The following is a 22815-nucleotide window of genomic DNA, read 5'->3' on the forward strand; positions in this document are numbered from 1 at the left end:
TTGTTTCCAATTTATAATTACAAGTCTGAATACTAAAATAAATTTCCAGCAAATAACGTCTTACTTGGGCTCTAATTTCGACCATCTTCCTGTCCGAACAAGGCTTTTATGTCTGCATAGAATTTTTAGCCCTCTGAGCTATCTATAAAACGCAACAAGATCAAAGTCAATCGGACACCTATGGAGTGAGTTATGGTCAAAATAATATAGTAACGTAAAGTTGGAAATTAATGACGAAAATAAATTAAACCCAATAAAAGGCCAAAAGGCTAGTTTAACCAAAAAGACCATTATTTTCATTCCAAATAATCCTAAAACACTAATCAAGAGTGATAAATAAGTGTAACAAAATATCCATTATCAACAGGCCAATAAAATTGGGGCAATGTCTGTGATGGGTGTACGGGAAACAGAGAAATTTATTTTTAATCCAAGTGTCAATTTCTTAATGGAAAGAGCACATACACCGGTAGCACTGAAATATTTCTCCAACGTGACGTGCATCAACTCGCTCCAGCGGCCAAGAATTATTTCGCACAATCTGGAGAAAAGGGAAGATGAAAATGCTCTCCTTGATACACTCAAGCCTCTAACCCTAAAAGAATCAGTTCTCTTTGATTGCAAACCAACGAGGAGGACACGCATGTTGCAGTGTCAATTAATGAGACATGCAAATCAACAACGAGTGATTGACTTTCATTTAAATGAATTAATGAGACAGTGAGCTTTTATAACAACCCTAATTACATGATTTTTAAATTTGAGGGTTATGATGAGGACCTTATGGTCATAAATAGAATGAGAATGAAATTCTAAAAATTTGGATACCCATATTGAGTGTATTCCAGTCAGGTTAATTTTCATCTGTTATTTTTTACTTCTGACGCAGTAATAGACTGTAGAATAACTCCAGTACAATGAATTTAAGTTATAGAGCTATCATAATGATATTAATATATATCATAAATGTTGTACGCATAAGATTTGATGAAGTTTGATACCCATAGTGGGGGTATTCTGAACAGTTGAGTTTTCAACTGTTGTTTTTGACTGCTGACGCAGTAACAGTTTGTAGAATAGCTCCAATCTAGAAAATCTGAGTTAGAGAGCTAATCTAAAGATATAAAAATCATGAATAAGGTTAGTATATGAAATGGTGAAGATTGATACCCATATTGGGGTATTTCTGAAAAGTCATTTTTATCAGATATTTTGTACTGATGTAGCAGCAACCGGTAGAATCTCGGAATGGGAAAAAGATGAAATAATGGAATGAAAGCCCAATATATTCCTAACAGGTCATAATTAGACCAATAATGTTAAAGTTAAGAAGATTATGAAATCCATGTATATTTAAGAACACCGGTAAAGACTTTAGTGTAATTAAATTGCGGTAAATGAGTTTGTGATCTACTAATCAAATTTTTAAGTTATGAACATGATAATTAGACAAAATTAATGTTACTTACTTAAAGTTAGAGTCTTGGGTGTTTCCGGGTAGAAATTTGATAACCGTTCAGAGAAAAATTACACCGGGTGTCAATAAATGACAGAAGGTTAGTATATGAAATGGTGAAGATTGATACCTATATTGGGGTATTTCTGAAAAATCATTTTTATCGGATATTTTGTACTGCTGTAGCAGCAACCAGTAGAATCTCGGAATGGGAAAAAGATGAAATAATGGAACGAAAGCCCAATATATGCCTAACAAGTCATAATTAGACCAATAATGTTAAAGTTAAGAAGATTATGAAATTCGGGTATATTTAAGAACACCGGTAAAGACTTTAGTGCAATTAAACAGCGGTAAGTGGGTCTGTGATCTACTAATTAAATTTTTAAGTTATGAACATGATAATTAGACAAAATTAATGTTACTTACTTAAAGTTAGAGTCTTGGGTGTTTTCGGGGAGGAAATTTGATAACTGTTCAGAGAAAAATTACACCGGGTGTCACTAAATGACAGAAAGTCACTTAATTACATGGCAAAAACCCTAATAACATAAGGAGACCCTTCCCCTTCCCTTCCCATCAGCAGCCCACTTCACTCTCTCTCTACCTTGGAGGTTTTTAAATTTTCTCCACCTTCTCTCTACGATCCCACCACCTAAACTTCATCAAAATCCAAAACACTCTTCACCATAGTTGTTCCCCTCATCATCCTCTTCAAGAATATCCTATTTTTATTTTTGAAAAGCCAAATTTTTGTGGTGGAAACATTCCCATACAGCAGCGGTTTTGGAGCTTTTTCATGCCATGGAGATGTTGTTTTGAGTTCTCTTGGAAGAACACTCCTTGGTGCTTGTTTCCTTGAGTTTTAGTGTAATTCTCTTGAATCTTTTCCGTGCAAAATCCCACCTTTGAGTTGTGTTCTTGAGTTCTAACTTTGAGTCTTTGTTAAAGGTGTGTTCTTGGTGGAAAGGATGCGTCTTTGTTTGAGAAAAGTGGAAGCTTGAAGCCTTGGAGCTAACTTGAAGAAGTAAGGATGGTTACTTGGAAAAATGGTGACCAAAATTCTCCCACACCCACCTATATGATTTGGCCAACATGCTTTGTTTATGGGATTGATGTTGTAATTTGATAAAAATGAGTTCTTGATGTTGGAAAGTGTGGAGAATCATGAGTTGAACCAAGGATAATGTTAAAAATGCAACATTTAAGCTTAAGAACACTAATCTTGCTTAAGGATGGAATTTAAACCCTAATGACACTATCATATCAAATCTTCCCCCTTAAGTATATGAGGGTTTAGTTGTGTTAAAAATAAGGAAATGATGAATTAGTGGATTAATTAAGGGTAGGGATTAATTAGCTAAAGAAAGGATTAAGAAATACGCTTAAAAACCCTAATTAGCACACTATGTTAAAATTAATATTAAGACCTAATTAGGACATTAATTTAGTGGTTAAGTGAAGTGGATTATGCATAATACACTAATTAATGATTAAACTCTAAAATTAGACTTAAGTAGGGTTTAGGTACACTAATCAAGCAATTAGTGAACTTTAAATATCATGACATAATGTGACTAAGGGGATTTCATATAGTGACTTAATAATAGAAAAATCCAAGAATTAAAGTGAATTAGGATTTATAATCAAAAGTAATTAAGGTTTGTTAAGTAAACACATTTAGGGCTAAATAACCAGTTTTTAGGCGAAATTGGGGAGAGCATATATCCCTTCACAGAGGTCATATAGGGTTATGCCTTATATCATTTTGAAGCTTGAGATGTTAGATATAACGGCTCTCAGATGAGGTGTCAAATTTTAAATTTGACACTGGTGTCAAAGGATCATGCCTCATATATATATATATATATATATATATATATATATATATGGTAAAATCATTTCTGTAGCCACTTTACGTACAACAATGACAGGTGTATGATTATATTCTCCACATTTAATGCTTTCATCTTTTGCATGGTTATGATTCCCTGCCTCTAATGCTTTCACATATATATATGGCAAGTATTTGATTGCTACACGTATAGCAGCTGCAGAAATGTAAACCCCTATATATATATATATATATATATATGTATATATATTTATATATATAGCCAGGTCAACCAGTCCGACCAGTGACCCAATACCCCGACTGGGTCGATGCTCAAGTCGAGTTTAATAACACTGCGACTAGCTCTCATCTCCTCCATTATCAATCTCAGCATAGTCATGTTGGCTAATCGATTAGCCTCTAACACATCTTCAGTAGCCTTCCTATTTTCCTCCTAAATGACATCCATGATTGCCTGATTGGCCAACCTATTAGATTCTTGATCGGCTTGTCTAGCCGCCTGCATTTCAGCTAATGCAGCAACGATAGGATCTGGTCGACCCTCGTTCGTCTCTCGAGTTATCCTAGGAGGTACCATGACTCTGCACATGTTACACAAAGGAATGAGTTGATCAGGCTCACATTAAGTGGTCACACATGCATTATCATAGCAAAACATAAAATCACTCGCAAACATTATAGTTATTGCAATACAATAAGGATTTCCCTACGAAAATGCTCTAATACCATAGAATGTAACACCTGTATTTACACTTTTCCCTGAAAAGTGATTTAATTAAAATTATTATTTTCTTCTAATTACGTTATTTTAATTATGGAATAATTTCCCTAAAGTCATAAATTATTATTATTAATTTACTAAAATTTTAATTTAACTGTGCGATTTCTTACACTAATTATACAATATAGCCCGTAGTTCTTGTTCATTGGTCTATACATTAATGAACAATAACTTTATATGAATGTAACTATGCCATACAGATAACAATCAATCAATCATCCAATACCATTACCACAACTCTAGAGGAACACGGTGGAACAACAAGTGAGACTAATCCCAAGGTCCAACAGTTTATCTCTTGAAGACTTTCTTTTTAAATTCCTCTTGTCCAACAAAATGCTAATTGATTCCACAATCACAACCATGACCTATTCAAAGTGTATGAGTTTCAATCAATAACAAATACACACACACACAATGAAATCAACCATAATATTTGATATAATCAAAATCATGGGTTTAGAAACTTACCCCAAATTCTTTAAATCTCAAGAACACACAATCATAGCTCAATGGTTGTTCTAATCCAAATTCAACACAACCAACAACACTCCTACATCAAATAAACATAACCCAATCGTCAAACTCCCAAATCCAAAACCCCCCTAATTGAGGCAAACCCTAGGTCATGGAGTTTTCATGAAAACAAACCAAAGACACTTAAGGTATATCAAGAACCTTTACCTCAAAGCCACAAAGACAAGGTTTAAGTTGGGTTCTTAAGCTTCAATGGAGGAAAATCTTTCCTACTTCCTCAACTAAGAGTGGTGCCCCTTGCACAACAAGGAGATGGTCGTTTTCTTTTGATTTTTCCTTAGCTTCTAGAGGATAAGATGGTTAGGGTAAGTGGAATGTTTCATGGAGGTTGAGGCTTGAAGAGGAAAGCCCCTTGCTTTCCCTGGTCTTGGTCGAAAATGAAAGAGAGAGAGGGGGAGGTGATGTCCATGGAAGAGGAAGGAAGGAGTGAGAGGGAGGAGAGGTATTGGGGTACTTAAAATATCTTTAAGGGGAAAAGACAATTTTGCCCTTATTTCCTTTACACTCATCGCTCCCATTCACTTGTCTCATTCACTAAGGTTTAAGACTAATTGGGTTTAACTAAGGTGCATCTCACTTAATTTATTTCAAGTCTCACATATGCATAAATTGCACTTTTGCCTCAATACTTTATTATTTGCACTTTTGCCTCGAAAAGTAACTTAGTTCTAAATTTAGACTTTTCATCTAATTAACCCTATAATTATACATTAATTTCTAATTAATGTAATTTAATTATTTAGATTATTATATTCGCTCCATCTTTTAATAATTTTGACCACAAAATTTGAAGAATTATATGTTCAACAATTCAGGATATTGTTAGAGAAGCTCATCTTTCTGCTCCTAAGTTGTTTGTTCAGGTGATCTTCCTTCCAATTGAATTTTATATAATGATGACATAACCTGCTTATACCATCTAAGAATGGCGGTTTGCAGTTTGTTTCGTTTGCAAAATGTTAGTTTATGAGCTACACCATATAGATATAGTTGAAACCTTGTACTTATCTTTTAGTCATTGGCCGTTGAGAAGGCTTAAGGGCCCTGACCTGCTGTCACTCAATTTTATACATGTGGATGACAGGGTGTGCAAAATGAATACATTTTCTTACTCCTTAAACCTTTTTTACTGTGCGTTGCTATAAAATAAGTTGGACCAATGTTATTAAAATCGGCCCGGTCATTGACCTGGTCAAGGTACGAGGTCACTGGTTTCAACTAGTGGGTCACTGGTTAAACCGCATAACCCGGTAATTATATGCAATTTTATAATTTATATTAAAAATTATAAATATACTCAAATATCTAAAAAATGAAAAAAATCAAAAATTTTAATATAAAAATTAATAAATCACACATTATTGTCCAATAAAGAATCAAACAAAAATATAATGATCGTGATACGGGGGCTTCAGGTTCAGTAAACGATATCTCTAATTATAAATTAAATCAAAATTTCATGCAGAGTGCTGAGATAATATTAGTGTTGTAGGTACATAACTTATGTAAGTCGATAAGCAAAAAATACTCAAATATGTCCATTATGAATCATTTTTTTTGATTTTTTTTTTGGAATCGGGCCCGGTCACCGATTTTCACAAAAATCAGCCGTATCGCACCTGTTCTTATGCATGACTGGTCCACTATTTCATCCGGACTGATTATATGATCCGTTTATCGGTTCCGGGTCGAGCCGGTCCGAATTTATTAACATTGAGTTGGACTCGTAATAGTGATTTAGACTTCACGATAAAAAAAATAAGTTTTAATTTTGGAACAAAATTTATGTTTCGATTAATAATTATTATATATACTGAAAGACTACATTAGTATTAAAAATCTTCAATAGAAAACTTGTTATCTTATATATTTTTTAAATACTAATTTAAATATTTACTCTATATATGTATATTTAAATTGTTAATTTTTTGAATAATCATCAGCTGTCAAAAAATGAGGTAATATATTTTTAATATTTTAATCTTATTATTTTCTTTATTATAAGAGTAATTTTATCAGGTAGACATGTGGCTAACATTCCTTGCCCATCACAACTTTCCGCATCGTGTACATTGCACCTCATTATTTCTTTCTTTCTCTCTCTCACCACTCACCACTCACCACTCACCACGCGTTTTATAACTTTCATTTCTTTCACTTTTTTGGTCAAATGTCAACACATCCATCGTTACCTGCACTCGACTCTTGCCCCTCATTTTACACCACCCAATCATTTCGAGACAACTCAAACATCCACGCCCATCTACGTTCAAAGAGCTGGTTTCATTGGCTTAGGTGTTTGCGTTGGCGTTGTTCTCGACACAGAACAAAAGATCCTGTACTTGTTTGTTGCTTGGTGAAAGTAAGGTACCTACTTCCTACCACTCCGTTTACTGACAACGACTACACCCATATCTCACTTTTCTTTTTTCTCAAAATGAAGAAAAATAATAATTAATGGTCAAATCTTAAAAATCTAAGACCAAGAAAATTGCCGCCCCCTTCCCCACATCACAAAAACCACATATAATAACATATAATAACAACAATAATACAATAGTTATAGGTCATTCTATTCGATTTTAGTAAAGTATATTTTGGATTCTTAATAAAAAATTGTAAGATCGATTTTAATTCTTTAGAAAAAAATAGATTTATAATTTTTTTGAAATTTAAAATAGATCCAATTAATTAAAATTATGGTTCTTCTGAAATTCAAAGAAGATCCATATTAGTTCCTCAAAAAGACTAACATTGGTCTGTACTCTATATTGAATTTAGAGGGATCACGAGTTGATATTTTTAAGTAATTAAACTGGGTCCGTGATATTTATTGAAAATCCAAAAAGTACTCTACTCTTTATTTTTTATTTTTATGCCTATCTTATCTATTACTCTTTAATACTGTTAGATCAGAATTAAAAAAAATAAAAATAAACATTAATTGAGATTCTAATCTAATCAGCAGTAAAAAATGATAGATAAGCTAGACATGAAAAAGTAGGTATAACATCTCATAACAATAAGAATCAATGTTAATAAAATCGGACCGATCCAGGAATCGGTAAATCAGTCATATAACCAGTCCGGTTGAAGCAACGGACCGACCATGCATCAAAACCGTTGCAACCCGGTCTGACCCTGTCGTTTTCATGAAAACTGGTGACCCAGTCAATTAACCGGTGACTCGGTCGGTTAACTGGTGACCTGGCCCTGCCCAAAAAAAATAAATCATTATTGACATATTTGAATATTTTTTTGCTTATTGACTTACATAAGTTATGTACCTATAACACTAATATTATCTCAATTATGTACTATGCAGAAAATTTTGACTTGATCTATAGTTAGAGAGATGTTATTTTTTTTTTTTTTTTGAGTTACCCAACCCTAATTATCTCTTTGAGACGAGTTGGCTCCCTCCGGTATCCCCACGAGCTTCGACTCTTTGAGCCGGCTATGAGACTAATCCGGAGTGCGGGGGAACAGTGATGGCTAAAGGTTCAGCCCCCTCCCCAAGAATGCATTCAGCGGGAATCGAACACATATCCAACCCCACTAACTCAGCGCCAAGTTACCAACTGAGCTGCATCCAGATGTTATTTTCTGAACCTAAAGCCTCGTATCACGATCATTATATTTTTGTTTGATTCTTTATTGAATAATAATATGTACTTTATTATTTTTTATATTAAAATATATGAAATTTTTATCATTTTTTTAGATATTTGAGTATGTTTATAATTTTTTAATATAAATTATAAAATTATATATAATTATCGAGCTATGCAATTAAATCAATGATCCACTTGCCTAATACCTCGATCGGGTCATTATCGAGGTTTTAATAGCATTGATAATAATAGCGTATCTCTACTACTAATAATAAAGCGTGATTCGATCAATTAATAAATTTGAGCTTCCACAATGTATAGCGGATAGCTGGAAAAGTAATTGACGCTAATACACTTTTTGAATATATAAAATTGTGTTATTAGAGAGAAAGACATAAATCATAAGAAAAAAAATGTGTGGAAAAAATTTTAAACGTGTGGATCACACTTCTTTATAAAATTGAGAAAAGATATAAAGTGTGTCATTTAAAATGAGACATTTTTTTCCTGCATTTAAATCTAAACCCAACAAAAATTTAATTAAAAAAATAGAAAAAAAAATAGAGAGAGCGTGAAGGTCGGGGGTAGGGTTTCTCCGTGGAGTGTTAGCAATTTTAAATTTTGTTCTTCTTCTTCTTCGAATCTCTGACGTATCTCTCACATAAACCACACACAAAATACAGCTTCATATTCTTGCCCTCATTCCCCCCCCCCCCCCTCTCTCTATTATTATTATTATTATTATTTCCTTTGACAATCAATTAGTATGTTTGGTTGCTGAGTTTTGTGGTCTAATTGGTGAGGAAAATGAAGCGTGAGGGAAGCTTTTCGTGTTGTGGGTGCTGCTGACTTGTTTGAAACCGTTTTGAATTGCTGAGTGAAACAGCGAGTGGGTACGGTAGTATTGAATTATTACTGAAAGGGTTTTTGGAATTTGAGAGATGCCGGAGGAAGAACAAGTGGAGCTCAAGTTCCGTCTCTACGATGGATCCGATATTGGGCCATTTCGTTACTCCCCAACTTCCACTGTATCCATGCTCAAGGACAGGATTCTTGCGGAGTGGCCAAAAGGTTAATAATTACTTTGATTTTCTTTTCTTTTTTCAACTCTTCCTTCATGCTTTTTTTTGTTTTGTTTCGATTTTTCGTTTAGTTTTCATGTTTGTTTGGTTTTTGTGTGGTTCAATCCTGATTATAGTTTTTGTGTTGCTCGTGAGCTTCCAGCTGTTCTTAGTTGTTGTTCAAACATTTTATTTCATGTTTTTTTTTTTTTTTTTTTAAGAATATTTTTTTTGTAAAGATGTTGGAGGTGTTGCGCGATTCCGTTTTTTGAGGAAAGTGTGCGTTCTTTATTATCAAATGGGGTAAGTGGTAGATTAATTTATTTGTTTTTTAAGTTCTTTACGCGTGCTACATTTGAAGTTGGATAAACTTGCTTTGAGCAAAAAAATAAATATTATTTTTTGCTTCAAATGAACCTAAATAAGGTACGCCAGTAGATACTTTATTTTTGCTGATTTGAAAATTTAATGAATGTGATGTCTGATGAATTCTCGAGTAGATTTGGTTACGATATTTACTTCTCGTCCTGAAAGAGAAAGAAAGCTCTGCCTTTTTTAGTTTTTGAATTTCTTTTTTCTAGGAAGACCATTAATATTTATTAGTTTGGAAAAGAACTTCATATGTTTTATCCAGAAAAGATTCAACGGTGATTTTTTGCAACCCTCATATGTAGGCATGTGAGTTGTGGGCATTTGATGTGCAAACAATAAACCAAAGCAATTGATAGTCATATGTCCATGTGTACTTATTATCATAATTTTACCTCTACACCACAAATTGAGGTTTTAGGATATCATCTGGAATTCTGTTGGTTTGTTAATACAGGCAGAAAGTGTGTCTGCACTACATTTTGCTGTGTAATTAACTGGTTAGGTTGGGCAATAGGTTTAGTGATCACTGAGACTCTGTTTTTACCTTCTTGCTTTCCCCTGTTTGTAATTCTTTGAGTAGTATTACATATGGTGTTCATAGACTTTGAGAAAGCATACGATAGGGTTCCAAGGAAAGTTTTATGGTGGGTTCTGGAGAAGAAAAAGGTACCATCAAAGTATGTAAAGGCAATCAAGGATATGTATGATGGGGCTACTGCATGTGTGAAAGCTTGTAACGGAACATCAAGTTATTTCCCTATCACGGTAGGTGTACACCAAGGGTCGGCTCTAAGTCTTTATCTCTTTGCCTTAGTTATGGATGAACTAACAAAAGATATTCAAGAGGAAGTGCCATGGTGTATGCTTTTTGCAAACGATATTGTGCTTATTGATGAGAGCAAGGATCGTGTTAATAGAAAACTTGAATTGTGGAGAAGCACATTGGAATCTAAAGGATTCACATTAAGTTGAAGCAAGACTGAGTATCTGAAGTGTGAGTTTTCTCTCTGGTAAGAGATGTAGACCAAGATCCCGTGCATCTAAGTGGTCAAGAGGTACCCAAGAAAGACGCTTTTAAATACCTGGGCTCCATTTTGCAAAAAAGTGGAGAGATTGATGAGGATGTAAATCATAGAATCAGAGCAGGGTGGATGAAATGGCGCAGTGCATCTGGGTTTTTGTGTGATCGCAAAATCTCCCTTAAGTTAAAAGGAAAATTCTATAAAACTACAGTAAGACCTGCAATGCTATATGGAGCTGAATGCTGGCCAGCACATAGGCAACATGAGCATAAAATGAGAGTAGCAGAGATGAGGATGCTAAGTTGGATGTGTGGTTATACGAGGATGGATAAGATAAGAAATAAAGATATTCGACGAAAGGCAGGAGTACTACTGGTGGCTGAGAAGATGAGAGAACATAGATTGAGGTGGTTTGGACACGTAATGAGAAGGCCCCTGGATGCTCCCTTAAGAACAGAAGTTTGTTACCAAGAGCTCCACACAATAAGAGGTAGAGGTAGACCGAAACTTATTTGGGGGAAGGTAGTAAAACAAGATTTAATGGAGTGAGATATAGATTGGCGGACGGTATGCCTTAGAACGGAATGGAGAAAAGCTATAAGCATGGTGGAGGGTTAGACCCGTTGTTATTCCTATGTTCCAGATGGTCCCTTTTTAGTCTTTTTCCCCTTCATTTCCCCCTCTTCTTCTTTTCCCTTTCTTTTTTACTTTTATTTATATATATATATATATATATATATATATAAATATTATTACTATTCTATTTATTTATTTTTATTTTTACTTTTATGTTTCTTTTTTTCAACCTTTTTGTTTCTTTCATTTGGGTTCATCTATCACCGACCTCAATTAATTTGGGATAAAGGTGTTGTTGATGTTGATGATGATGAGGTATCGTATTTAACTGGTTTTGGTGTAGTATAGTATAAGAGCCCATTACCTCATAGCTGAGATTTATTTGTTGCCACTAAATATTTCTAATAGACAAACCTTGTATTTCTTTATGTTGTTCCTTCACAGAGCTGCCATTATGCATAGTCATGCTTAGAACAAATAAAGAAGGACGTTACCAATGTACGGTAGCCTATTTTGGATTTGTGCTTTTGATATTATTCTTATATGGCTATATCCTGGTGAATTATATTGACTTTTGTAAGAAAAAACAGTTGCTTTGATAATTTGAATAAAGCCTACTAATGTTTTATCTTCATTCTTGACATTATTTACAATCATGTCAACTGTGCGGGCCTCTGCCACTACCAGAAGCCAGCTGTGTTACGTTTCAGTGTCAGAGCAATAATGGCTGCCAAATCGTAGCATTGCAACCTGAATTGTGGGAGGAGCAGCTGGTATTCCCAGTTGGCACGTCTCTGTTCTGTAGCCCACCTTCCAGCCAAATACTGCAGCCCGTGCAATTTCCGGCCATGCCCACCCTTTTTCCAGTCAAACCACCTCCTATCCAGTCAAACCCGGTCCAACGTCCTTGTTAGGACCCATTTGCAAGGTATAGGACTTGGAATCCCATATTGGTTGTATGGGCAACTAATGTGGGGTTTATAAGGCCTTGAGCAATCCCACCCTTTGAACTAGCTTTTGGGATGGTGCATTCCAAGTTCTTATCAGTCCCCCTTTTCCTCTTCTTTGAATGGCTTCCTCTATTTTACATGCAACACAGCCAACTTTTTTCCCTTTTATGTTAGTCATTTGTCTTTTTGTCTTTTATTTTTTGCCATTTCTTTGCAGGTTCCTAGACTTGGCATTCGTTGCTCTTTAAATGGTTTATGGCTCTTAAATTTTTTATTGGCTCTTTGCTAACCTTAAATGGTTTACAGCTCATGCTCCAACTTACTCTTAGTTGAAAAATCTTTGTTTCCAAAGCCTCTCTCCACAACTCAAGTTTAAAATTTACTCCATCTGTTGCCTTGTTGACTAGGACTATATCATCCACTAAAAGCATGCATTGAAGCATTGGCTTTTGGATTTTCCCAATAAGTTCGTCTTATACCAATCTAAATTGCTATGGACTCAAAGTTTACTGTTAGGATCCATTTGCAAGGTATGGGACTTGGAGTCCCACATTAGTTGTGTGGGCAACTAATGTGGGGTTTATAAGGCATTGGGCACTCTCACCCTTTAAGTTAGCTTTTGAGGTGGTGTATCCCAAGGTTCTTATCAAATGGTATTATAGCACCCACTATGTTTCACAGATTGGAACTTGGAACTGGAACCCAGGGGTTGGACCCTTAGACATGGAATCTTGGGCTTGGGCTGCAAAGCGTGGTGGAATGTTATGACCCATTTACAAAGTATGGGACTTGGAGTCCCACATTGGTTGTATGGGCCACTAATGTGAGATTTATAAGGCCTTGAGCACTCCCGCCCTTTGAGCTAGCTTTTGGGGTGGTGCATCTCAAGGTTGTTATCTTTTACCCTTGGTGCAAACACCAAACATATTTCTATTGGATAATCTGCTATTACACCCCCATGAGTTTGCACACTAATCGCTGCCCCATCATACATACCATTTATAGTTTGGATATATGTGATATGGACTCATTTATCCTTTAGAGCCTTCCACAACAATCACTCATGTGTCTATATGCTTTTTCTCTAGAATAAATACTTTTGCACTCACATATATATTCGTTTTAATCAGGTAGAGAGAGAAATCAGATGCATATCATGGGTGGTGGGAGGGGAGAAAAAAGGGAGAGAAAAGACTAAAGCATAATGAAATATTGTTGCTCTTTTATCTTGATTTATTATGGAAGCATACTGAGGACTCTACCAGTTTATCCCCAGTTCCCTCCCTCTCTGTTTTCTTCTCCCATAAAATAGGAGACATTGGCAAGATGAAAGGAGATTAAGTTTTGAGCTCACTTAAAGTAAGATGGACAGTTTGGTTTGGTTGATATCTTATATGATTTATTATGAATAGTGTGCTGAATTGGAAGGCGTGATTGGTTTGAGGAGATTAATGCTCTGAAGATTGGCCATGACATCAGTGACATAGATGTGTTCTAATGTCAAATTGTTTAATCCATATGGTTGTTCAATTGGCATTATATTCTGAGCAGCATGTTGGTATAAACTTGCCCTTTACTGACAGACAACATTAAGCCCTTATGTTGTCACCTAAGCAGGCTTTCTGGTTGCATGGGTGTGTACTGTCAGTATAAGAGTGGTTGGAACTTGGATGGGAACCTGGAACCAGATAACTCATAGCTTAAACTTTTTGTTGGAATCGAGGTAACATTAGATTTTTGATTTGTAGTGGTTGCTGCATCAGAGTTAAAAAGGCTAAATATTTATATTTTTATTTCAACTCACTGGCTGTCTGTATTTTTATTTAATTTTTTGGATTTCTTCCCTTGTTACACCTTTTTTAATTAGGACATCTGTATCATGATATTCTGATTCTGGCAATGACCTAACTGGACAGCGATTTTAGTTATTAAGCTCATTCAGTCACACAAATACGCAATATATATATGAAGTAATAATTGTGTGTATCCTTTTATTATATGATTTACCCTTTAGCAACCAGTTATGTATTTGATAGAATGCTGCCTGAGTGTTGCTATTGGTTAGGTTATATGACTCTTGCATTATGGACGATTTATTATGTACTTGACTTATTTTGTGATTTTTCCTTTATTTCCTGTTGCTTTGGTGTTATCTTCTTCTCCCTTAAATTGCTTTTCACTGTTTTGTTTTTCTAACCTTTTATAAAAATTGGATCTTTTATTCTGGTTGTTCATAGATAAGAAAATTATACCAAAGGCAGCAAATGATATAAAACTGATAAATGCTGGCAAAATTTTGGAGAACAACAAGACAGTTGGCCAGTGTAGAGTGCCTTTTGGTGAGCTTCCTAAAGGGATTATCACCATGCATGTTGTGGTACAGCCATCTCAGGCTAAAGCAAAAACAGGTAGATTTCGTTCCAAAGTATTTTGTGTGATTCTTTCATACCGTTTTAATAATTGATTAGTTTGCTTTTAAAGGTAATGCATTTATACTCCTATGGTGCTATTCGGTTAAATCAACTTGATCAAATAGTTCAACTACCAAATAACAGCTCATTAAATAAGTTCGAGTTTGGTACTTTCAGTGTCAGTGATTACATATGTTTTTTTCTGCTATTTGATTATACTTTTTAGGGCCATGTTCTTTATCATTTTAAATTCTTGGATTCTGTGTACCAATCAGTTCCTGCACCAGCCCTCACCACCACCATCACCACCCTGAAACATAAAACAACACTCCAACGATCCACTGCAATTCTTGAAAGGGCGAGATTGTTTGTGTGATCTGGGTATATTTGGTTTAAATATGCATCTTGGCCTAATTCATTATCATAGTTGCTTTTAATATAATTATATATTGTGTATCTTGGAATACTTCAAAAAAATTTGTTATTATAATCAATCTTTTGTGATGTTTATTACAAGTATGGAACGTTAGTGTAGAAATATATAAATTGAATCACATTAGAAACCATCCTTACGTATGCTACTTGACTGCAATGACATCTTAGAAACGTTTTCATAAAGCTCCTTGTTGATCACCAATTTTTTAGCACTGAAATGTCTCAAAGAACGGTTATATGTGGGTACTAGGTAATGATCGAAAGCAAACTGGACCAAGTATTGTGATTGAATGTTAAAATTTTCTTTTTTCGGTCTGAACAGAGAAAAAAATTGATGAGGTGCCCAGAAAACATTGTTGTGCATGTTCGATATTGTGAGAACCCATCATTATGGAGGGTTAGGCTGCTGATCTTGCCTTAGTGTTTGCTGGGATATCCGAGGTCATGGAAATGCCTAGCTGGGAAGACAATAATTTGTAGAACAGTTCCATCCCCTCCTCATAGTTCAAGGTTGTTGGAAGGCATTCCTGTGTAGCAATGCTTATCAGTGATGATTTTCTCATGTTCTATAAAATTGGTGTTTGATGTATCTAGGTGGATGCATTCTATATCACAAAATCAAATATATAGTATAGAAAAAGGTTCAATTACTGTCTTCTAAGAATGTTGAACAGTATTTTCTACCGGAATGATCATACCCGTTTCTTGTGCATTGCGTGTTTCATTGATAACAAACAACTTTCTAAGAGTTTGTTGATATACATTAAACATTATCGTCTTGCTTTTGTATCATCATGGGTCTTTACAATCATAAGGGGGAGACATTTTGTCAGATGGTGGCTTTATCCTCGACCAGGAAACTTTCACTCTTCAACTAGTACGCAGATTCCATTATTTATCGAACCAAGTGGCACAGCTTGCAAGATGATTTCGGAGTGAACAAGGAAAATGTGTTCCTTCCTAACAAAAAATGTATTACACTATGTAGGTAAAGCTGCGCTTTAGGTGGATTGATGGATCAATTAGATGGCTAAGATTAATGCAGAAGTTTTTATTATGCGTAGCACAATACACAATAGACCCGATATTAATAAGCTTTTTGCGAAGATATCATGTTGAGGGAGAGATAACAGAAGCATAGAGATACTAAAAGGCAAAATACATTAATACGATACCCATTTACCATATTTACCTGATTCAATGAATATAAACAATTGTACAGTTAAAATGTTTCTAACAAATATGATCATTGCATAGTGACATAGGTCTAAATTCCATTGTATTCGAGTGATTTTGATTTTTGGCATAAGACAAAGGAAAGTACCATTCAGAGAGCTAGTGTCACCAACATAAGGTAGCAACATATGCGGAGTAAGGAGAAATTATAATTTCGGCAGTTAAACCGAGTAGAATGATCGTCGTGAAAACCAATTTATGTACATGATCACAATGATATAATCCCTCATGAAAGTCATCTACCTAGGAAAAAAAGGATCTGGTTGAAGTCTCCAAAACATACCCATTGGAGGGTTGAATGTTTGCCAAATTTTGTTTTAGAAGTTCTAATGTAAAGTGTTTCTTCATTGCCTCAACGTATACACATAAACTAGTTGCCCTCCACACTCCCTAGTATCCTCCCTTCGTTTTATTATCAAGTTGCGACAACGCAAGTGCACACCTTAATAAGTAATATAGAGTTAAAAAGTGAGTGGAAGATTATTGTCTCCATAAGAATTGATTTAGAATTGTGAAGAGTACCAACTAAATCTACCTAAAACCTTATTCAAGCAATTGAATTGGATTTGAATTAAAACTAAGCAAACAAAATTAAGTAAATAGGAAATAGAGCAAATGCAAGAAATAACGATCACCAATTTAAGGAGGGAGCAAGCAATGACAGAAGGCCTAAGGATCCTGCTTCCCTTGCCACTTCAATTGATCCTATGCAATTCTAATTACAATTATTAATTGTATTGGTTTTGTTAACTAAGACACGCAATTAATTATAAACTTCTGTCAAGGTTAGACACTTAGACAATCATTTCCTCCTTGTTTAAAACACTATGTGCACATATGAATTAATTGAAGTTCTAGTCATTAAGGTCAAGTTTCAAACATTTCATACGCAAGACCCGTGGAGATATATATATTTCATTGGCTAAATAATTCACATATACAACTAGGTGCTAGTTCAACATGCATTATTCAATATCCAAATTAGTGGGAATGATTTGTTTCCTTATTTTATGATTCTCTATTAATATAAATAGGGGTTATTGTCTTTTTGTATCATCGGATCTTATTACATCAATCTACAATATTTTTCTATCCATTATTTATCTCTTTCCTTCCTCTAACCCTAACCCCTATAATTTTTACCTACCCTCGTATATATATCAGAGTTGGTGATAAAATTGTAGAAGCTTAACTATGTAGCATGAGTTTCTGAGAAACGTTTGGGTTATTTTTCTCTATAACACAGACTAATCTTGATTGAGCTTTTCGGACTCAGAGTCAGAGGTGACCCTCTTAACAATTATTTTATTTATTTCCATAGTTAACGGAACAAAATAATTGTTAGTACTTGAATTCAACTTCCAATCCTTCCTATAGAACATTAAAACTTACAAAATTTAATAATTTTCATTCTAGCACAAAGATTAAGGGATTTTGTGTCACGAAACAAACTTGTAAGTATGAAACTTGAAAATCACTAAGGGTTCGTTTGAATGAACTTTTTCTCTCTCTAAAAGTTGCTTTTTTTAGAGAAAAAAAAGTACTTTTCACTTTAACTTTATTTGGATGTCTGCTTTTAAAAAAAATAAAAGTCACAAAAAAGTCAAAAATTTGCTTTTTTTGGAGTTAGAAATTTTAGTATCTAAAAAAAGCAAAAGTCAAAAGTCAAATATTTTTTTTTCAAAAATTAATTATTTTTATAAAAATATAAATAGCTTTAACTTTTGTAAAAAACATTTCTGAAATAAAAAAGAAATAAAAGCTACTTTTTCTATAAGCCTAAACAAACGGGCTTTTGTACCCGTTTTTTAGCTTCTCCATTTTTTAAAAGAAGAAATTAAACTTAGTCAAATATATTTTGGAAAAAATATTGTTGCTTTTACTGTAGAAATATTTTTTCCCTGCCACACTCATAAAAATGAGTGAATCCTATTATGTGAGTGTGACAAAAAAGTTTTTTGTAACACGAGCCAAAATGTTAATCCCATATATTTTTATAGTGGAGAAGAAGGGAGTTTCCTACACATTCAAATTTATGGTGGGGCTCACATATAAAAAAAAAAAACAAAAAAATAATTGCACGCAAAACAAACTCTTACTAATATGAGAAGAAAGCTCTCCTCAATTTTTTTTTTCCCATTTTTATAAAAGTTGTTATCATAAAAGTAGCTTTTCTTAGTAATGAATGAAAAAAAATAAAAATCTAAAAGTTCAGAAGAGGAGCTTTTTTTGAGATATGGGCAAGGTTTTTTTTTTTAAAGAATTTTCGTATTTATTTTTCAATTATACCCTTATTCTTAATAACAAATTATTCGAACTCTTCCTCCCTTCCAAAAAAAATTGAGAACGTCACAAAAAGAGTGTTCATCCTAGAAGGAGATTTTATATGCTAGGTTGCCTTTGATTCATATCCTTTTTCAAAACAAAAAAATGGTGGGGCTTCAAATATTCATACATGCCAAATAATTAATATGCTTCTCCACCATTCTCTCTCTCTCTTTTTCAAGTTATGGTGATTAATAATAAAAAAGAAACAAAGTTAAATTCTTGAATAAGTTATATAAAGGAAAGAATGAAGGACGGAGAAAGCAAAGAATTCTCCACAGAAGAGGCTGATCTTCTTGAGAGGAGTATTCGTAGATCTAAAGAACAAGAAGGAAGGAGTGTTGTTTCTTATAAAGATTCTCTGTTACATCTAAATGGAGGGTCAAGTGAAGAGAAGGAGACAGAGGTTCTTGAGAACCTAGGATTTGAGGAGGATGAAGAATCCCAGTTCATGGAAGAGTGCAACCAATCTGTTGATGATCCCTTCTGCCCCTCATATCGTTTTGAAAAGGAGATTCACAAAGAAAGCTGCAAACCTTGGAGGATGGCAGTTATTGTGAAACTTTTAGGAAAGCGTGTGGGGGTGAAGTTTTTTCAAAATAGGTTGTTGAAGATGTGGAATTTAAGCGGCTCTTATGAGTTCATTGATATAGAGAATGATTATTTTTTATTTCGGTTTGACAAGATTGAGGACTACAATTTTGTTTTGCAAGAGGGTCCTTGGATTGTAGCTGATCATTATGTAATGGTTCAATGTTGGCGTCCCTTCTTTAACCCTCATGATGATGATTTCAAGAAGCTGGCTGTATGGCTACGTATTCCAGGTCTCCCAATTGAATTCTATACGTCTAAGCACCTATGTAACATAGGTAATCTTTTCGAAAGAACACTCAAGATTGATAGGAATTCAATTCGGAAAGATATCATAGGAGATAAGGAGTTCACAGATCGAGCAAAATTTGCTCGTATTTGTGTGGAAGTTGATCTTCGAAAAGGATTCCTGTCTAAATTCAAAATAGGCAACCGTGTTTTTCCAGTGGGCTATGAAGGTTTGCACCTTGTTTGCTTTGCTTGTGGTAGGTATGGTCACCGCCGTGATTCATGTCCTACCCTTGCTCCTGCTTCGACTAGTACTATTAATCAAAGTACTCAGATTCATACAACAATGGCAAACACCACAGTTCAGCATAAGGTGGCGATGGAAGGGGAGGCTTTTGGTTCTTGGATGCTTGTCCAGCGTAACCAGCGAGGAAGAAAGAAGGTCGTGAATTCAGCTATGGATGCTGCAATCAAGGAGAAGGCTCATGAAGTGCATTCAATTCCGAGCAAAAAATCCGCACCTGGTGTAATTGCCAATAATGGGGGGGAAAAATCTGGTGCTGTCATGCAAGTTAATGCCAATTTAGGAGGAGTGAATACATGTGCTGTTAAGAGGGAGATTTTATAAAAAAAAAAACGGTCCCTAATTATGGCCAGCCAATTGGCTCACGTTTCGCAATCATTGCTGACGTTAACAAAGTTTCAAAAGATGATAACATTGCAAGGATGTCTAATCATCAGGATTTTAATGCAATTAATTTGCAGAAATCAAGCAACATTCCTGATTTGAATCAGTTAACCATCATGGATACGTCAGCGCAAAATATTCCTCAGCCAGCTAAGCATATGGGTGATCTAATTAATAGTCCGACTAAGCCTTCGATTGGGGCACAGGAAAAAAAGAACCAAGAAGATCAACTCCTGCAGAATGGGAGCGTTAAAGTTTCTAGAAAAAATAAACAACAGATACCGAAGAAGACTGGGGCGGTGAAGGAATCTTTTGTTCTAAAGAAAAAACAAACGGGTCTTGCAGTATCTTCTAAGTCTTTCAAGCTTCCCTCTAAACCTCAATCTTTATCGAGGGAATCTAAGGAGAGAATTTTTTTGAGTTTGACTAAAGGTGATACAAACATGTTTCTCAATGATATAGCTCGTAACGTGAATCCTTCTCCAAGCTCGAATCTGGCTCTTAGTTCCATTTCCGGGAAACAGGAGAATGGTCAGCTTCTTGAGAGGGGCCAGCAAAATGGGAAAATCTTAATACCGGACGAAGAGTTTAAGGAGACTAATGAACCCCCTGATGCTTTGGTTAAATCGGTGTTAGGCAATCAGGCTCACAACAATTTGGTGGATTCAGATGGTGCTTCCATTTCGGGAGATTTAAGTGTGCAAACTGTTCCTCAATGATTGGTGTTCATACCATTCTTTCTTCTTCTCTGTATTTGTTTTTTATGAATATTGTTTCATGGAATTGTAGAGGGGCTGGAAAAAAGGGCTTTCCCCCCCTAATAAAAGACCTCACAAGAAGATATCGTATTTGTATCTTAGTGCTTTTGGAAACCCGTATTGGTGGACTGCGTGCAAAGCAGGTGGCTAAAAGCCTAGGGTTCTCAAATTTTTTTATTTCTGACCCGATTGGTTTTTCAGGAGGCATATGGATTCTTTGGAATTCATCAGAAGTGAATATCCAAGTTCTGCATACTGATCATCAATTTATTCATTCAAAGATAAGCTGGCTTAATTATCATAAGCAGGAATTTTTCACCTTTGTTTATGCTAGTCCTCGGCGTCAAGAGCGTCATGCTCTATGGGATGCTTTGGAGAATATTCAGCCGCAAAATAATAATGAATGGTGCATTATGGGTGATTTTAATACTTACATTCACTCGGAGGAGAAGAGGGGGAGTTCAGTTCACAATTGGAGGAGCATGCAGGATTTTCAAGATTGTCTTATGTCTTGTCATCTTAGTGATCTGGGGCACCAAGGTCCGAGTTTTACTTGGAGAAGAGGTAATCTTTTGGAGAGACTTGATCGTGCTTGTGTAAATCAAAGCTGGAACATGTCATTTCCGAACAGAGTTATCTCTCACCTTCCTTTTTATAACTCTGATCATCGTCCAATCCTTCTTTGGGATGGACAACCAAATTTTAGTAATTGAGGGGCTCGTCCTTTTCGTTTTCTAGCGGCTTGGTTGACTCATAATTCTTTCTCTGATCTAGTGAAGAGGTGCTGGGCAGGTGGTCACAATTGGAAAGCATCTAGTGAAAACTTTCGAGAGAAAGCCACATCCTGGCATAAGGATTGTTACAAGGAGGAGGAGAAGTTAAAAAATAATCTTCATTCTCGCCTCCGTGGAATTGATTATAGCTTAAGTCAACATCCTTGTCATTCTCTGGAGAGGCTGCAGAAAGAGATCTGGCAACAGTTGAATACTATTTATCTTAGAGAAGAGATTACATGGTACCAAAGATCTAGAACTGACTGGATTCGGTTTGGTGACCGTAATACTAAATTCTTCCATTCAGCAACAGTTGCCAGGCGTAGGAGGAATAGGATTGATGCCCTTCAAAATGATGTCGGGGATTGGATTGCTGACCCATCTCTTCTCATGAGTATGGCAGTGGAATACTATGATAATTTATATAAGGAAGATATTCCTCTCCGGCCTAATTTTCCCATTAGGAACAAATTCCCAGAAATGGAAAGGAGAGTTATGATCAAGGATTTTCGTCCGATTAGCTTGTGTAATGTTATTTATAAAACAGTAACAAAAATTGTTGCTAACCGTTTAAAATTGCAGATGGACAAGCTGGTTATGCCTAATCAGTGCAGTTTTATCAGAGGTAGACAAGGTACGGATAATGTCATAATTGCTCAAGAGCTAATCCATTCAATGAGGAAAAAGAGAGGATCTAAAGGTTGGATGGCGATCAAGGTTGATCTTGAGAAATCATACGATAGGATCAGTTGGAATTTCCTTCAGGATACCCTATATGATGTAGGGCTTCCTGAAAATTTGATAAGACTAATTATGTTGTGTGTTTCATCTTGCACTATGAATGTTCTTTGGAATGGGGCTTGTACTAAAGAATTTCGGCCAACTAGAGGCTTAAGACAAGGAGATCCTCTTTCTCCTTATCTTTTTGTCCTCTGCATGGAAAGACTAGCCCATCTCATTTCTCAGGCAGTGGATCACAGGAGGTGGAAGCCAGTGAGGATTAAAAGGGGAGCTCCACAAATTTCCCACTTATTTTTTGCTGACGATCTCCTTTTGTTTGCAGAAGCTTCTCAGGAGCAAGTGTTAATAATTCAACAGGCCTTACATATATTTTGTGATTCATCTGGTCAAAAAGTCAATCATAGT

The 22815-nt window shown here is 35.2% G+C and overlaps 2 protein-coding genes across 2 annotated transcripts; both read left to right on the forward strand.

The window, feature by feature from the left end:
- The first annotated feature begins 8806 nt into the window (after window positions 1–8806).
- On the forward strand, window positions 8807–15802 carry LOC133318323 (membrane-anchored ubiquitin-fold protein 4-like). The gene is made up of 3 exons (XM_061520313.1): window positions 8807–9314; window positions 14462–14632; window positions 15393–15802. Exons 1-3 carry the CDS (start codon window positions 9185–9187, stop codon window positions 15446–15448), a joined length of 357 nt encoding a protein of 118 aa, XP_061376297.1. The 5' UTR covers window positions 8807–9184; the 3' UTR covers window positions 15449–15802.
- Window positions 15803–20176: 4374 nt separating this feature from the next.
- LOC133318322 (uncharacterized) lies at window positions 20177–22749 on the forward strand (the record flags this gene model as incomplete). Its single annotated transcript, XM_061520311.1, has 4 exons — window positions 20177–20845; window positions 20928–21039; window positions 21098–21460; window positions 21671–22749. Coding segments are annotated over exons 1-4 (2223 nt in total), but the record flags the coding sequence as incomplete, so codon positions are not given.
- Between the last annotated feature and the right edge of the window lie 66 nt (window positions 22750–22815).

Source organism: Gastrolobium bilobum, unplaced genomic scaffold (assembly GCF_033153095.1).
Source record: "Gastrolobium bilobum isolate Gb01-03AN ecotype WA unplaced genomic scaffold, APGP_CSIRO_Gbil_v1 utg63551, whole genome shotgun sequence".
NCBI classification, from domain to species: domain Eukaryota; kingdom Viridiplantae; phylum Streptophyta; class Magnoliopsida; order Fabales; family Fabaceae; genus Gastrolobium; species Gastrolobium bilobum.

What these genes read in the sequence shown, in the direction of transcription:
- LOC133318323 (XM_061520313.1), top strand. Translation starts at nt 9,185, where the DNA reads ATGCCGGAGGAAGAACAAGTGGAGCTCAAGTTCCGTCTCTACGATGGA. An exon ending in TCTTGCGGAGTGGCCAAAAG is followed by an intron (nt 9,315 to 14,461) that starts GTTAATAATTAC and finishes GGTTGTTCATAG; the next exon opens with ATAAGAAAATTATACCAAAG. An exon ending in TCAGGCTAAAGCAAAAACAG is followed by an intron (nt 14,633 to 15,392) that starts GTAGATTTCGTT and finishes CGGTCTGAACAG; the next exon opens with AGAAAAAAATTGATGAGGTG.